The sequence below is a fragment of the Hyperolius riggenbachi genome, chromosome 5, assembly GCF_040937935.1.
Source record: "Hyperolius riggenbachi isolate aHypRig1 chromosome 5, aHypRig1.pri, whole genome shotgun sequence".
Lineage (NCBI taxonomy): Eukaryota > Metazoa > Chordata > Amphibia > Anura > Hyperoliidae > Hyperolius > Hyperolius riggenbachi.
The window spans coordinates 434,045,973-434,063,849 of record NC_090650.1 but is presented as its reverse complement, the minus strand read 5'-3'; the positions used below and the strand labels follow the sequence as shown (position 1 = coordinate 434,063,849).

Genomic DNA, 17,877 nt, shown 5'->3' with positions numbered 1-17,877 from the left:
GCAGTCGGCGGCCCCCCACACCCATGGCCAGGTGGGTGCCGCCCCCGGACATGCCGCCTGAGGAATTAGTTTCACCCCGCCTCATGGGCTAACCGGCCCTGGCCTGGCCTGTGCGTTTGCGTTGCGATGCCTCGTCCTCAGCATTTTTTCACAAATATGTTTCTAATTCCCAGGCCTTTTTGCAAAAAAATATATATTAAAAGTCAGCAGTTAGTTAGTTGCTGCCCCCTTGTGGATGGCGTTACCTTGTTTGGCATGTGCAGCAGGACCCCCTTCTTCAGAAATGTCAGTGCCGTCTCCGGGTGCCCGCACTGCGCGGCGATGTGCATTAGAGTGTCACCATCCTGCCAGCCACAGACAATAGTATAGAGAAAGACAGAGATAAATCACGTGTATTTTTACATCTTTCTGCTTCTACTTGTTCACAAGTTCACTTGTTCCGATAGGTCTCTTTTCCACAGGTGGCTGAACTGCTCTGAGCTGCACGTTTGTTGAGCAGTTGAGCCACCTGGCTGCCAGCCACAAGCGCCGTTTGGCTGCAATTAGATGCAGCCGAAAGGCAGCATTTGGTAACACAGGGCATCATGTTCAGGGCCAGCCCTACCATGAAGCTGCACATTTTATATTTGTGTATGTAAATCTTACAATTTTTTCCAATAGTGGTCCTTTAAAGAGAAACTCCGACCAAAAATTGAACTTTATCCCAATCAGTATCTGATACCCCCTTTTACATGAGAAATCTATTCCTTTTCATAAGCAGACCATCAGGGGGCGCTGTATGACTGATATTGTGGTGAAACCCCTCCCACAAGAAACAAGAAAAGTACGTACTCTTGGCAGTTTCCTGTCTGTGAACCTTGCTGCATTGTGGGAAATAGCTGTTTCCAACTGCCAAAAACCATGTAGCAGCTACATCACCTGTCAGCAGTAAAAATGTTCACTGGAGTTCCTCTTTTTCCCACAATGCAACAAGGTTCACAAACAGAAAACTGCCAAGAGTACGTACTTTTCTTGTGGGAGGGGTTTCTTGTGGGAGGGGTTTCACCACAATATCAGTCATACAACGCCCCCTGATGGCCTGTTTGTGAAAAGCAATAGATTTCTCATGTAAAAGGGGATATCAGCTACTGATTGGGATAAAGTTCCATTTTTGGTCTGAGTTTTTCTTTAAGTGATGGAAACGGCCAGGCACATTGCTCCGCCCTTACCCTTCACCAAACTATCCCTAGCACACACATAACAGTGATTTACCAGCTGCAGATCAGTATTAAGGTGCCCATTAACGGAACAATTATTCCCTTAAATTTGATCATTTGACGCAATTTGAACAACCGTAACTAATTGGAAGGCAATTGTCGATTGTTCCCATTAATGGAACAACTTAACCACTTGCCGACCAGTGGATTTCGGTCTGATCTGTGCTGCGTAGGCTCTACAGCCCACAGCACAGATCAGGTTTTAGCCAGGGTGATCAGACTTACCCCCTTTTTTCCCCACTAGGGGGATGTCCTGGTGGGGGGGTCTGATCGGCGCCGGCTCTCTGCGCTTTGCGGGGGGGGGGGCTCTTCAAAGTCCGCCTCCGCAGCGTTTTCGGCGCTCCGTCCCCCTCCCTCCCTCTCCGAGCTGCGCAGGACGGATTTCCGTCTTGCGCATTGTAGGATAGGCTTCAGCCTATCAAATGACGGCAATCCCCGGCCAATCAGAGGCCGGGGATCGCCGATCTGCCTTATGGCGCTGCTACGCAGCAGCGCCGTATGATGTAAACAGTGGGGATTTCTTCCCTGCGTGTTTACATTTTGCCGGCGAGCCGCGATCGGCGGCTCTCCGGCTGTTCACGGAGACACCCTCCGTGAACTGACATGGAAAGGCCGCTCGAACAAGCGGCCGTTTCCATGGAAACCCGCAGACGACCAGTTTACGCCAATCGGCGTTAGCTGGTCGTCAAGAGGTTAAGAAGTTTTTGCCTTCCAATTCGATCATAAAATCCAAATTTCAGTTTGTTGTTTTGGGGGTTTTTTTTCCAATCGACCAAAGAATTGTTTCTCATCAATTTGCTCCACACACCACAGTTTTCTATACAATTTGATCATAAAAATTGCATTGAAATATTCGATAAAAACTATCGGATCTCCCGAAAAAAGCTTTTTTTTTATTCGACTGAAAAATCCAATCGGATTTCCTGTTTTTTTCGATTTTTATCTATCCGGAATGCCAGATATTTTTCTTCAATTTCTCTAAAGATTGTATGGTTTGTGTTAGATTGTAAATTTATTAATATACACACCCATGCAATTTTCTCACAGTTTCCAATCATTTTTATCATAATTGGGGAAAAATTGAACATAGGTGTGTGGTACATTGGTCAGATTTTTGAAATGTTACAATCAGTCAGAAAAATTGATTGCAATTTCCTAAATTGAACAGATATTTAAAAAAATTGTATGGTGTGTGGCCACCTTAAGAATGATGCAGATGGGATGAGAACTGGCAGGCAATGATGTCATTCCCAGGCACACCTTATTGGTTGCTTTACAATGACATCAGTAACTACGTCAGTAAAGAACTCGTATTGACATCTATATGAGTGTCTCAACAGGAATAATCCTCTAGTTTGTTTGCTCACCTTGGTGCGTGCCAAAACGTTGGAGCGAAACTTGTCGGTGAGGTTCTCCACCACGGCGGTGTGACCTCGCTCTGCCGCTATGTGTAGAGGGGAGCGATCCAACTACAGAGAGAGCCAGATCAATAAACATTCCATAACCAGAGACAACACAGGATTTATGTAATATATAAACAGCACAGGTCAGTGTCAGCACTCTTACTCTTTGCTTCAGAGCCAGATGAAGTGAATTGTATTGAAAATAACGTAATTAAGGGGGAACTGTAGTGAGAGGTATATGGAGGCTGCCATATTTATTTCCTTTTAATCAATACCAGTTGCCTGGCAGCCCTGCTGGTCTATTTCTCTGCAGTAGTATCTGAATAACACCAGAAACAAGCATGCAGCTAGTCTTGTCAGATCTGAGTTTAAAGTCTGAAACACCTGATCTGCTGCATGCTTGTTCAGGGGCTATGGCTAATAGTATTAGAGGAAGAGGATCAGCAGGGCTGCCAGGCAACTGGTATTGCTTAAAAGCAAATAAGCATGGCAGCCTCCATATACCTCTCTCTTCAGTTGTCCTTTAAAGTGGACCTGAACTCAGAACTTCCTTTCTGCTCTAAAAGATAAGCAACAGCATAATAACCTTTAAAGAAAGATCTTCGCTTGACACAGCCGCTTCCCTTACGCTGACTCTCCGCCATCGATAACAGCACAAAGGAGAAGGCTTGATGCACACCCAGAGCTATGGCGCAGAGCACCAGAACCAAAACTGGGCCTAAAGGACAGCAGAATAAGGTCGCGAGAGAGGGTCCCAAGATGGCGCCCGCTTCCTCCCCGGAGCATGACGCCGATGCTAACTCTGGAGACGGGGCAGACTGCAACTCGCAGACTCGCTGAGCAGATCACCCTCGTGGAGCTGAGATCCATCATCCGGGAAGAGGTGACAGGCGCTACAAAGCAGCTCGGATGCGAGTTATTAAAAGAGATCAGGCTACTAGGCCAGAGAGTCGCCTCCACGGAGAACCGGCTAGATAAGGTCACAACTGTGCTGGAAGGGCACGAGGATGAAATCAGTACTCTGCGGTCTGAGGTACGTGGCTGGTAGTGTTGGGCGAACAGTGTTCGCCACTGTTCGGGTTCTGCAGAACATCACCCTGTTCGGGTGATGTTCGAGTTCGGCCACATGGCCGAACTAAGAGCGCATGGCCGAACGTTCCCCGAACGTTCGGCTAGCGCTGTGATTGGCCGAACGGGTCACGTGGTTCGGGCCCGAACGCGCTCTGATTGGCCGAACGGTCACGTGGTTCGGGTAAATAAATACCCGAACCACGTCATATCTCCGCCATTTGTCTGTGGGTTTAGCTTTGGGTAGGCAGGCAGGGTAGTTCGCTCTCCAGCCACGCTAGCCAGGGTCCCCCCCAGTCATTGTGTGTCGCTGCTGGGAACAGTAGTACACCGCTCGCTCAGCCACACTATATATAGCATTGTTTACTGCCACTGTGTACCTCGCTCAGCCACGCTATATATATAGCATTGTGTTTTCTGACACTCTGTGTACACGGCTTAGGCTAGCCTGACTAATATAGCATTGTGTGTACTGCCACTGTGCACCTCGCTCAGCCACGCTATATATAGCATTGTGTGTACTGCCACTGTGCACCTCGCTCAGCCACGCTATATATAGCATTGTGTGTACTGCCACTGTGCACCTCGCTCAGCCACGCTATATATAGCATTGTGTGTACTGCCACTGTGCACCTCGCTCAGCCACGCTATATATATATAGCATTGTGTTTTCTGACACTCTGTGTACACGGCTTAGCCTGACTAATATAGCATTGTGTGTACTGCCACTGTGCACCTCGCTCAGCCACGCTATATATAGCATTGTGTTTTCTGACACTCTGTGTACACGGCTTAGGCTAGCCTGACTAATATAGCATTGTGTGTACTGCCACTGTGCACCTCGCTCAGCCACGCTATATATAGCATTGTGTGTACTGCCACTGTGCACCTCGCTCAGCCACGCTATATATAGCATTGTGTGTACTGCCACTGTGCACCTCGCTCAGCCACGCTATATATAGCATTGTGTGTACTGCCACTGTGCACCTCGCTCAGCCACGCTATATATATAGCATTGTGTTTTCTGACACTCTGTGTACACGGCTTAGCCTGACTAATATAGCATTGTGTGTACTGCCACTGTGCACCTCGCTCAGCCACGCTATATATAGCATTGTGTTTTCTGACACTCTGTGTACACGGCTTAGCCTGACTAATATAGCATTGTGTGTACTGCCACTGTGCACCTCCCTCAGCCACGCTATATATAGCATTGTGTTTTCTGACACTCTGTGTACACGGCTTAGCCTGGCTATATAGCATTGTGTGTACTGCCACTGTGCACCTCGCTCAGCCACGCTATATATAGCATTGTGTTTACTGCCACTCTGTGTACACGGCTCAGCCAGACTATATAGCATTGTGTGTACTGCCACTCTGTGTACACCGCTCAGCCAGACTATATAGCATTGTGTGTACTGCCACTCTGTGTACACGGCTCAGCCAGACTATATAGCATTGTGTGTACTGCCACTCTGTGTACACCGCTCAGCCAGACTATATAGCATTGCGTACTCTGCCAGTCAGTGTGTATATTGCTGGGATCAGTAATACTCCACTCACCGCCAACCACTATATGAGCTCACCATGAGTTCCTCAGAGACCTCCGCTGTGAGCAGCACTCCCAACAACAGCAACAGCCAACGCCCCACGCAAGCTATAACATCCACTACAGCAGCCAGTGGTCAGCAGCAGCCCTCTCCGGAGGAGAATGTTGTGTCCATCGGTCCGTCGCCAGAACGATTAATGAGGGCTGCCATTGAGGAGATGATGGGGCCTGATGTGGAGGAGGAGGTCGGGCTCAGGCCAGCATCCCAAGTTAATGTTGAGGACGATGAGGGGTCTGTGTCTGGGGAAGTTGGGGTGGCAGAGGTGGTGGGTGGGTCAGACTCAGGAGAAGAGTTGTATGATGAGGATGATGATCGGGACCATCTGTATGTGCCTCAGAGTCCGACCCCGGAAAACATGTTGTATCGTGTGTTTAGGTACTAAAATCTGCGTTCCCACTTCCCAGTACTGCCTGCAGTGCCCGGGTCCACGGATCCATATAATTTTTTGGGCAGCACTATCAAACTGTGGTACTATGAGTGAGTTGCCATGGTCCTTCTGTGCTGCCTGTCACACTCACCGTCTGTCTGCAGATGGATTGTTCAACACAGCTACGCCATCTGACATGTAGTCCTGGACCTTGACCATCTTCTCTAGGCGATTGGTGTTGGAGGACATGGAACTGCCCGATTGCTGTTCTGTGGGCTGCTGCATGGGTGTCAGAAAATGTTCCCACTCCAAGGACACTGCCAATACCATTCCCTTTTGGGCACTAGCAGCAGCTTGTGTTCTTTGCTGCCCTCCTGGTCCTCCTGGGTTTGCTGAAGTCAGCCTGTCGGCGTACAACTGGCTAGAGAAGGAGGAGGATGTCAATCTCCTCTCTAAAGTCTCCATCCTCAAGGGCCTGCTGGAATTGTTCCATTTTTGACCTGTCTGACACTTTCTTCAATCATTTTTTTAACATTGTGTTTGTATAAACTGGGTATAAACCCAGTAATTGGTGTTGTCCAGATTCCAGAATAATGAATAATAATGAATAGTGAATAATGCGCGGGCCGCTTTCAATGCAGTCTAGCATGAATTGAGCCATGTGTGCCAGAGAGTCCTGCCAGACTCCTCTATCTTCATGTTCTTGTAAGCGTTGTGATTGTTGTGATGCACCATATTCGTCACCAGCATCACTTTCTTCCTCTTCTGCTGTCCTTTCCCGCTAAATTGTGGAAGTCCAACGTGCACCGCTCTGTCCCTCGGCAGTGGGGGCATCCAATTCCTGCTCCAACTCCAGCTGTTCCTCGTCCTGTTCTTTGTCATAGCTGGGACCAGCGTTTCCTGAGGCAGGTTGCCTGATGTTGGTATCATCACGCTGATCGTTTTCATCTTCAGAATCCCCCACTTGCATCATGCCAGCGGTTTCCATCTTCAACATTGATTTCTTCAGTAAACACAGCAGTGGTATTGTAATGCTGACTGTAGAGTTGTCACTGCTCAGTCACGCAACGTGGATTGCTCAAAATTTTGGAGGACTTGGCAGAGATCCAACATGGTGGCCCAATCAGATCCACAGAAGCTTGGTAGCTACTAGCTGCTGGAATGCGCCTCGGCACTGCGCAAAAGCGTGCTAGCATGTGCAGCGTAGAATTCCAGCGCGTAGGCAGGGACATCACCCAGCGAGCGATGGTGCGCTGGATTGAAGCGCTCCTGCATCTCTTGGTGAGTCCTTCAGAAGCGGTACTGGACTTTTAACAATGATTTTTTTTTTTTCCTTCAACAGAAGATCTGCCACGTTGGAGTGAGGAGGACGCCGCCGACCCCGACACCAAGCTGAACCCCGGCGAACTCCAAGCAGAGGATCTTCAGGAACCCTCAAGGCTTTGAGCAAGCTGAGGAGGATCAGCAGTCCCGACGAGACCTCTCCTCATATGCGACTGAGTGCAGTGGAGCTCCCCAGAACAACCTCTCAGTTGTCACTTTGTCACTGGTCACTTTGTCACTTTGTCACTTTGTCATTTTGTTACTTTGTCAGTTGTCACTTTGTCACTGGTCACTTTGTCACTTGTCACTTTGTCATTTTGTCACTTGTCACTTTGTCACTTGTCACTTGTCACTTTGTCACTTGTCACTTGGTCATTTTGTCACTTGTCACTTTGTCATTTTGTCACTTGTCACTTGTCACTTGTCACTTCTCACTTTGTCACTTGTCACTTTGTCATTTTGTCACTTGTCACTTTGTCACTTTGTCATTTTGTCACTTGTCACTTTGTCATTTTGTCACTTGTCACTTCTCACTTTGTCACTTGTCACTTTGTCACTTGTCACTTTGTCATTTTGTCACTTGTCACTTTGTCATTTTGTCACTTTGTCACTAGTCACTTTGTCACTTGGTCACTTGTCCAGATGATCTCGGTACACCTCCTGAGATTCAAATTCCTGCACACATTGCTCTGGGATTTGGGTGTGATGAATGATGCATCTAACTGGCCACCGGAGGCAATTAAGGCCTTCAAAACATTGAAAGCAGCTTTCTGTTCCGCCCCCATTTTGCGTCATGTTGAGTTGTTGACGTCATGTTCATCCTCGGCCTCGCCTTGCATTTCAGTGCGAGGTGCATTTTCCACAGAAAAAGGTTGTGAATCCGGGCACAACATTTGTGGCTGTTCCATTGACCTTTCACAGGTAGAAGATTGTGGGGGTGGGAATAGCTCCTCCGAATAGCCCATTGTGTCCTGAAAACTACTCATTGCATTGCTTTGCGCACACATTTTTTTTGTCCTCATGCAAGGCCTGAGTTGCACCTGAAAGCGTGGCCTTCTCCTCCTGCGCCTCCTCCTGTTCCATCACGTCTGCTGCTGCTGGGTTAGCGTTGACGCCCGGTCCCTGTTTATTGAACCTCTTATCTTTATTACATTTATGACTGCATGGCGGTAAAAAGCATGCTATCCGCACGCTTCTTGTCCTCATGCAAGGCCTGGGTTGTTGTGTCTCAAAAAGCGTGGCCTTCTCCTCCTGCGCCTGCTCCTGTTCCATCACGTGTGCTGCTGCTGCTGGGTTACCGTTACCGGTCCCTTTTCCTGGAACCTCTTCTCTGTATTACATTTATGACTGCATGGCGACAAAAAGCATGTTACCTGTGCAAAGAAACATGACATTTTCCACATTTAAAAGACAGTTTTTCCTTTGAAACTTTACAATCAATTTTCTCAAAAACTATAAGCTCTTTTTCAAATATTTTTTTTCCTCTTGTACCCACCCCCAAGGTGCACATACCCTGCTAATTTGGGGTATGTAGCATGTAAGGAAGCTTTACAAAGCACGAAAGTTCGGGTCCCCATTGACTTCCATTATGTTCGAAGTTCGGGTCGAACACCCGAACATCGCGGCCATGTTCGGCCTGTTCGGCCCGAACCCGAACATCTAGATGTTCGCCCAACACTAGTGGCTGGCAAGATAAATGGGAGGATTGGGAGAATAGATCACGCAGAGAAAACATCAGGATCCGGGGTATTCCGGAATCCGTGCAAGATCTACAGGGGTTTGTCACCGCACTCTTCCTGGAGCTTCTCCCTAATATCCCCATAGAGCAGCTGGAAATGGATCGGGTTCACAGAGCACTTTCACGCCCTACCCCTAACGGCCCACCAAGGGACATCATATTGAAATTGCACCATTATCTCACCAAGGAGAAACTTATGCAGGCTGCCAGAGGTAAGCCCGAACTGTCCTTCCAAAGCTACCCTTATCAACTATATGCAGACCTCGCACCAACTACCCTGATAAAACGAAGGGAAATGCGCCCATTCCTGAAAATTCTCAAAAATAAGGACGCTCGTTACCACTGGGGCTTCCCCTTCCAGCTTGTTTTTACTTGGCAAGACACTCAGCATGTAGCCCGCAGCCTGGAGGAGATCCACGACTGTTTCCGCTCACTTGGTCTCCCCCTCCCGCCACCAGAAGCTAAAGAAAAGGGCGCAACTCCCCCAGAGCGTACCACGGGCCAGAGCCCAGCCAAATCAACCTCACCTAAAGAACAACGCACCCGTGCGAATCGAGCACAAATTTTGCAGCAGCTCTCTCAGGAGGTATTCCAGAAGGTGTCCTGAGTTTAAACTTTGAAACCCCGGAGGAATTTGACAATTCACAACATTCGCCTAAAGGAAGCCACTATCTTTCTGGATGTTATTAAATAGGCGAGCTGGTGCCCCCTGAGGCATCCCACAACGGTTTTGCCCTCTGGCCTCTCAGCTAACATTTTATACCCTGCTGTTCCGCCCTATTAGGATATTTCATTTTTATGTCCTAGTCGCGAACGGTGGCCACAATACATTGTAACGCCTGTGCAATCTGTTCACAGGACCCGCACAGTGATACCAGTTTCAAGGCATAGTCCCCTGCTATAGTACTGTATACACCAATTGCAGAAACAGAAGAAACGCCTTTCATGGCCTTATCCCTGCTCAGCACTACTGCTGTGTGGCTGGTGTGGTTTGGTAATCACAATCAAACTCAAAATCGTTCAGCTTATTTTTGACTCACTGTATGCCTTTCAGCTGTTGTTGCCTGCACCGTTATATGGTTCTGTTTAAGATGCAACCGCTACATGGAATTCTTTGAACGCCTCCCCTCTTTTCCTTGCTTCTTCCCTTCCCCCCCCCTTCCTCTCCCTTCTCTCCTTCCCTATACCCCTTACCCCAACCAGGTGGTTTAAGTGCTAGGATTTCTTAATTGCAATCGTTATGTTTAACAGTCAAATAGGTGCATCCCTGGGGCAACTTTTGATATCCTGACGGTGCAGTAATGGCATGGCCTCAGGGAGGTGATGGTACTGCTCAACTTTGAGCTGGTGCCGTCGCTGCATTGGGGTCATGTAGGAGCACTAGTATCCGTGCTGATTTTACCTTATGAGAGGCCCTCTGTATGCAACCAACTTGATGCAATTTGGCAATTTTGATCTATACTACACATTGTTAGCACCACTTTACACAAGGGCAGTACAGCAGCCCAGCTAAACTACCTAAATCATCCAGTTCTTCTCCCCCCCCCCTCTCCCAGCCATCACATAAGCAGATGTGGCAGTGCTCACAAATTTTCAAGTAGTAACTAGCCTTCCACCTTCACCATGTGCTCCACCTTGCACCCAATGGGCACCATATACTTGTTGCCCCGTGGGAGCAAACCGATGCTTTTATGCATCCACACTTGCACACAGAGGACTCCCTCTTCTAAGGTTGTCCCCGTCTTTCTCTTTCTTTCTCTTTACCCTCTTCTTCCTTCTTCTCCTTACTCGGTCACAACTGGCTTGCTTGGCGATAAGTCCACCAGGGGTAATGTGGATGGTAGCCTGAAATCACTCTATAGCTCTCCCCCTATTGTTGGGTCATGGCAGTAAACATAGTCTCCTTGAATGTACAAGGGTTTAACTCCCCGAACAAACGTTCTAAGGCCTTCTCCCTCTTCCGTGCTAAGCACGCAGATATTATTTGTCTCCAGGAGACGCATTTCCAGGCATCCTATGCCCCTAAATATCTGCATAATACATTCCCGCAATTTTACACAGCTAACGCGGTTACTAAACAGAGGGGAATCCTCATCGCATTCAGACGTTCAGTCAATTTTGTGTGCCATAAAGAAATAAAAGACGCTAGTGGAAGGTACCTCGTACTCCTGGGTACAATCCAGGACAGTGAGGTTACCATCGCATCCTACTACGCCCCCAATACAAACCAACTTCCCTTCTTAAAGAATTTTATAGAGTTACTGTCAAACCACGCTAAAGGTACTGTTATATTAGCAGGCGACTCTAACCTGTGTCTCCGTCCACACCTAGATAAAGATAACCCAGCCCATGCTTCACCCTCCGCGGCAGATGTGCGTAACGCCAAACAGTTTGAAACCCTGCTACGGTCGGCTTATCTCGCTGATTGTTGGAGAGAAAAACACCCCAGTAGGAAGGAATACACCTTCTACTCCCACGCACATAACTCACAGTCCCGCATCGACCACTGCCTCATTGGTTTATCGCTGCTCCCTTCCCTGTTGGCAGCCAGGATTATTCCTGTTCCATGGTCAGACCATAATGCAGTCCTCATTACTCTCTCCTCAATCATCTCCAGGCAGCCAGAGTTTAGATGGAAACTCAACCAATCACTTTTGTCTGATCCTACAGTTGTTACGACTCGAGAGTCACTTAAAGGAGTACTTCTCCCTCAACTCTGGCACAATGGAGGTATCAGACTATACTGTCTGGGAGGCGCACAAAGCAGTTATGCGTGGTCACCTCATAGGTATAGCATCAAGCAAAAAGAAGAAAAAGAGACAGGAGCAGCTGGCCCTGGAACAGGCATACGCCGAGGCAGTAGATCAACACAATAAAGATCCCTCTCCTAAAAATAAACAGGCCCGCTTTAGGACAGAGGAAGCCCTTAACCTCTTCCTTTCCAGCACAGCCGAAAAACAAATAAGGTGGAGTAAACATAAATTTTATGTTAACTGCAATAAACCCACTACTATGCTTGCTCGTAGACTACGTCATCTGGACCCCCAGTTTAAGGCTCTTAACCACCCTGGCGTTCTGATAAGATCGCCAGGGAGGCTGCGGGAGGGTTTTTTTTAAATTAAAAAAAAACTATTTCATGCAGCCAACTGAAAGTTGGCTGCATGAAAGCCCACTAGAGGGCGCTCCGGAGGCGTTCTTCCGATCGCCTCCGGCGCCCAGAATAAACAAGGAAGGCCGCAATGAGCGGCCTTCCTTGTTTTGCTTACACCGTCGCCATAGCGACGAGCGGAGTGACGTCATGGACGTCAGCCGACGTCCTGACGTCAGACGCCTCCGATCCAGCCCTTAGCGCTGGCCGGAACTTTTTGTTCTGGCTGCGCAGGGCTCAGGCGGCTGGGGGGACCCTCTTTCGCCGCTGCTCGCGGCGAATCGCCGCAGAGCGGCGGCGATCGGGCAGCACACGCGGCTGGCAAAGTGCCGGCTGCGTGTGCTGCACTTTATTTGGCGCAAATCGGCCCAGCAGGGCCTGAGCGGCAGGCTCCGGCGGTACTGGACGAGCTGAGCTCGTCCATACCGCCCAGCTGGTTAAACTACACACAGGTAATAATAACTATACCTGCAATCCTGTTAAGATCACCGAAATCTTTCAGAAAGGGCTTGCGATGGTTTATAAGCAACCACCTGCAGATAACAGAATCCTGCTAGACAACATATTAGACTCCCTCCCTCTCCCCCCTGTCGCTGAGCCTGTCCGCCAAAAGTTAGACCGTGTTATCTCGGAAGAGGAGGTCCTCCTCTCCATCAAAACCCTTAAGGCCAATAAGGCTCCCGGCCCTGACGGGTTTGCAGCCTTATATTTTAAGAAATTTGCTACAATATTGGCACCCCCCTTGGTAAAAGCCTTCAACAGCATTCTGAAGGGAAGCGGGCCTGGACCTGACTCTCTACTAGCTGGCATAAGCATGATCCCTAAGCCTGGCACTGACCCAACCGTCTGGTCCAATTACAGGCCGATCTCTTTGCTTAATGTCGACATAAAACTACTGGCCAAAATACTGGCGACTAGACTGAACGAAGAGATCAATAACTTGGTTGGGCTGGATCAGGTTGGATTTATGCCCGGCCGTCAGGCGGGAGATAGTATAAGAAGGGTCCTACATTTGATCTCTTCTGCGTCCCACGCAGATACCCCCATGATGCTGTTATCACTCGATATACAGAAGGCATTCGACACGGTATCATGGGGCTACCTATTTACCTTGCTTCAGACTTGGGGATTTGGACCTAATGTCCTATCCTGGATTAGAGCCCTATACCACTCCCCTGCGGCATTTGTACAGTACAATGGCTACAGGTCTTCTGTGTTTCCTATACAGAGGGGCACCCGCCAAGGGTGTCCCCTCTCACCCTTGCTATTCGCCTTGGCCATGGAACCCCTGGCAATCATGATCAACCGCCACAGGGGGGTGGGTGGGATATCCCTGGCCGGGCAACATCACAAACTCTGCTTATATGCGGACGACGTGATTCTTACTCTCACAGACCCCTCAGTATCATTAGCTAACCTATCTGATATACTGCTGGACTTTGAGGATATCTCCGGGTTAAAGAGAACCCGAGGTGGATTTGAAGAATATTATCTGCATACAGAGGCTGGATCTGCCTATACAGCCCAGCTTCTGTTGCTATCCCAAACCCCCCTAAGGTCCCCCTGCACTCTGCAATCCCTCATAAATCACAGCCACGCTGCTGACAAACAGCTTGTCAGAGCTGGCTGTGTTTATCTCTATAGTGTCAGTCTGCTGCTCTCCCCGCCTCCTGCAGAACTCCAGTCCCCGCCTGCATCCCTTCCCTCCCTGCTGATTGGAGGGAAGGGACGGGGGCAGGGACCGGAGCTATGCAGGAGGCGGGGGAGCAGCTGAGACTGACACTACAGATGTAAATACAGCCTTACAGCATGGCTGTGATTTATGAGGGATTGCAGAGTGCAGGGGGACCTTAGGGGGTTTGGGATAGCAACAGAGGCTGAGCTGTATAGGCAGATCCAGCCTCTGTATGCAGATAACATTCTTTAAACACACCTCGGGTTCTCTTTAAAAATCAATAGCTCCAAGTCTAAAGCTCTCAATATCTCCCTCCCCCCAGAAGTTGTATCTAACCTGAAATCCTCCTATGAATTTGTTTGGGAAACGCAGAAGCTAAAATACCTGGGCGTTAATCTCACTGGTAGCTACAGAGACATGTTCAGTGCCAACTACCCCAAGTTACTCCAGGGAATCACACAGCTTCTTGAATGTTGGAAACGCTATGCTATTTCCTGGATAGGCCGCATTGCCGCCATCAAAATGGTGATCCTACCCAAACTACTATATGTGTTCAGAGTACTCCCGGTACAGGTCCCTCCCTCCTTCCTCAAGAAAATCCAAACACACCTACTCGCTTTCATATGGAAAGGCTCAGGCCCTAGAATAGCAAGGACGACACTCTACAGGCTGCGCACTGATGGAGGTCTAGGGGTCCCAAACATTGCTATATACTACATGGCTGCCCAGGTAGCCCAGTTAACGGCCTGGTTCGTCACATCCCAACCCCCTCCCTGGTGCAGCATTGAGAGTGCAATTTGCCACCCTGTTGCACTCCGCAATCTCCTTTGGCTGGAAAGGCAACACAGTAATAAAGTAAAGAACCCAATTGTCTCGCACTCCCTAAAAACATGGAACCAAATTAAAGAAAAGGGCAGCCTTATATCTCCTCACTTACCACTCCTCTCCTTTCTAGGCCACCCTTCCTTTCCTCCAGGATTACATAATCAAACAGCCTTCAGATGGTGGCAACAGAACAACCTTGTCACAATTTATAGCCTAGTCACTAACAGCTCGGTGAAAACATTTCCCGCACTGAAGGAGCATAGGCAAATACCCGATACTCAGTGGCGTAGCTAAGGAGCCATGGGCCCCGATGCAAGTTTTACATGAGGCCCCCCAAGCACTCTATACATAACAATTGATGCGGCGCACCAAAACCTGCCAATGGCAACTACAGTGTCAGAGGTGCAAGAAGGGGATGGGGAATAGTTTGTTAATGATTACAACTATTCAAAGTATCTATAGAAGTGATTATTATGAGCACAGGACCAATAGAGAGCTAATACTGTAGATGAGGGAGGGCCTTTCGGGGCCCCTCTGGCCCAAGGGCCCCGATGCGGTCGCAACCTCTGCACCCCCTATTGCTACGCCCCTGCCGATACTGAACGCTTTCGATACCTTCAAATCTCTCATTTTATAAATAGTATCCTCAACCGCAGGACATCTCTACTGACTAGATCTTGCTTTGAACATGTATGTTCCTCTGATCCTATGTCCCCAGGCCTAATCTCGATGATTTACAGATGTGTGGTCTCCCCTCGCCACTTACCAAAACCACAATATATACTAAAATGGGAACGGGAACTGGACACGACCATTGGGGTTGAGGACCTGAACGACATCTGGAAGCTCACTCCCAGGTGCTCTATTAGTGCATCCTTGGTGGAAACGCAATACAAGGTCGTTCTCAGATGGTATCTGATGCCAGACCGTTTAGCCAAATTTAAGCCAGGTGTCTCAGGCCTCTGCTTCCGGGGTTGTAGCCAACCGGGAACATACTTACACACCTGGTGGCAATGCCCTAAAACACGCAAATTTTGGATCAGGGTCTACCAGGTAATATACACTATATTCAAAACACAGATACCCAAATCGCCACAAATAGCCCTTCTCGGTATGAAACCCCAGGGGCTCACCATCCCCCAATATAAGCTACTACAGCATATCCTATTAGCAGCTAAAAGGGTAATAGCCCGCTCCTGGAGAACCCCCTTATTATCATTTGACATTTTTAAGTCCAATTTAAGCTCCGCCCTATGCTTTGACAGGATGAAGGCTATACTGGACGACTCCCTGCCTAAATTTGAAAAAGTTTGGAAGCCCTATTTCATAAATTATACCCACTGGATCCCACAAAACGTCACCGAAGTCTAGCCAGAGGCAGACATTATGCGCCCTCCCCAATATCTTAGACCCCCAGGCGAATTCTTCCATTTCATGCCCAACAGCAGGCTGGTTGTGACTTTCTTTTCTTTTCTTCTTTCTTCCACTCTTCCTATTAGTCTTCTCTTCCTCTACAGATCTCAACCTTCTTACTCTCTCTCAGTCTGTCTTCTCAACACCCTCTTCCTGCGCCTTTCATCTCCCCCTTCTTTTTTTGTTTTTTTTTTGTTTTGTTTTTGTTTGTCTTATTCCCTTCCCTCTCCCCCCCAACCCTTTCCCGCCCTCAGGCCCCAGTAGCCCTGAGAGCCGGCCCGCAACTTCTGCAGCCGGGCCTTTGCAAATGTGTTATAGCTATAGGCTTGGGTTATGAAGGCTGTTGGTACTTGATGCCTCGCAGCTGCCAACGGCCGGAAGTCTGTATGTGAATTGAACCCGCTTAGGCGGTTATCGCCGTGCCTGATACACCCCTTTTTCTTTTCTGTCACCCCCTGGAGATATATCTATCTGAACAACGTATATCTAAGGCTGTCATATATACCTTATACTATGTATTGCATATCTCCTGTTCATTGTTTTGATAAAGTTGAAAACAATAAAACTTTTTGAAAGTTAATAACCTTTAAAAAAAAACATTTCTTCGTTACAGCTGATATAAATCCTGCAATACATCTCCAGTGTTTTTACTTCCTGCTTTCATGGAAGCAGACCTATTGTTAATATCCTGTGCTTTCTAACGAGATTATCTGCCACGGCAGTCAGGTGACACAGGTCAAATTACAACTTGTGATTAGTCACAGATGAGGGGGAATTAGACAGGCTAAACTCTGAATACACACAGGGTGCATTTCTCTCTGTTTTCCTTCTGACCTGTGCAAGAGTTCAGGTCCACTTTAATAAAATTGCTTCTTTTGTAAAAAAAATATTTAAATATTTAGTCAGTGTTTGCCCATTGTGAAATCTTACCTCTCAGTGATTTACATTTTGAAATCTATCACTGGTGGTGACATTTTTAGTCCTGTCCGGTACTCTGTTACCCCCCTCGCCGACCGCCGTCCCTCCCAAGCAGCTCCATAAATTTACAACCATTGCTGGTAATAGGTAATAATAAAAATCCCGCTGCACCAGATGCACTGGCGAACTCAGGGGGCTGTTCCGGGTGTCTGGAACCTCCCCCCTGCACTGAGCTGTGTATTCAGCCAGGGAAGCCCGCATAATATAAACAACCTCATTCTCCCTCCCTTCTTACTTCTGGTGCTTCCCTCCAGCTAATAGAATGAGAGAGGCAGCCCAGCTTCCCTCACAACCCTCACAAGAAGATGCAGCCTACAGTGAGAGAATGTTGATTATGGAGTCCTGGACTCTCCACAGCACAGAAGTGTCAGACATGATGAAATTAGAGTGCAGGCAAGCTGGTAAATATGCACAGCATGATGCAGAGCTTGCCTGGACTCAGGGTCCGTGTGCAAACATCTGTCTGGTCTCTCCCCATTGTTATAATGACTGCATGTGTGGATAAGGTGTGGAACTGTGGATAACAAGCTGAAAAGTTTTTGACAGTCCCTAGACTCCAGGAGGGCTTCTTTCTGACTTGTGTGAGAGACTGACAGGGACAGGAGTCCGATTACAGGCAAGTAGCCTGTGTGATGTGGGACTTCAATACAGATAAGTTCTCTGCTCCATCTCCGGGGCTATTCTCAATTTCTCCACTCCTCTCTCTGGGTTAGTGCACGCCAAAATGACAATAGCAATCGCTAGCAATTTGTGAGTGTGTTTTTGTGAAGTGATTTTCAGAGCGATTTTTGAATGAATTGCTCAAAAACATGCTACATGCAGTATACCTGCGATTTTGAAAAAATCACAACGCTGCTGTGGGAACACCCACATAGGGTAACATTAGCCAAGCGCTTTTCAAATCACTGTTGATTTGAAAAACGCTCAGAAGCACTCTTGGTGTGCACCAGCCCTCCCTCATTCACCTTTGTTTCCCTCTTCCCCTAGAGCTGACTGTGTGTTCTTGTCTTACAGGAAAGCTAAATAAAAGTGCAATCCTGGTGAGGCAAAATATTATTATTTAGTATTTATGT

At 48.1% G+C, this 17,877-nt stretch overlaps 1 protein-coding gene across 1 annotated transcript in view; it reads right to left on the bottom strand.

Annotated features, from left to right (window-relative positions):
• LOC137519472 (serine/threonine-protein phosphatase 6 regulatory ankyrin repeat subunit B-like) overlaps positions 1 to 17,877 on the bottom strand; it is a 132,368-nt gene that overhangs the window by 69,582 nt on the left and 44,909 nt on the right. Inside the window, exons 8-9 of the mRNA XM_068238426.1 lie at positions 2,624 to 2,725; positions 246 to 344 (exon numbers count right to left, since the gene is read on the bottom strand). Coding sequence (XP_068094527.1) covers positions 246 to 344; positions 2,624 to 2,725 — 201 coding nt within the window. The remainder of the gene's footprint in view (positions 1 to 245; positions 345 to 2,623; positions 2,726 to 17,877) is intronic.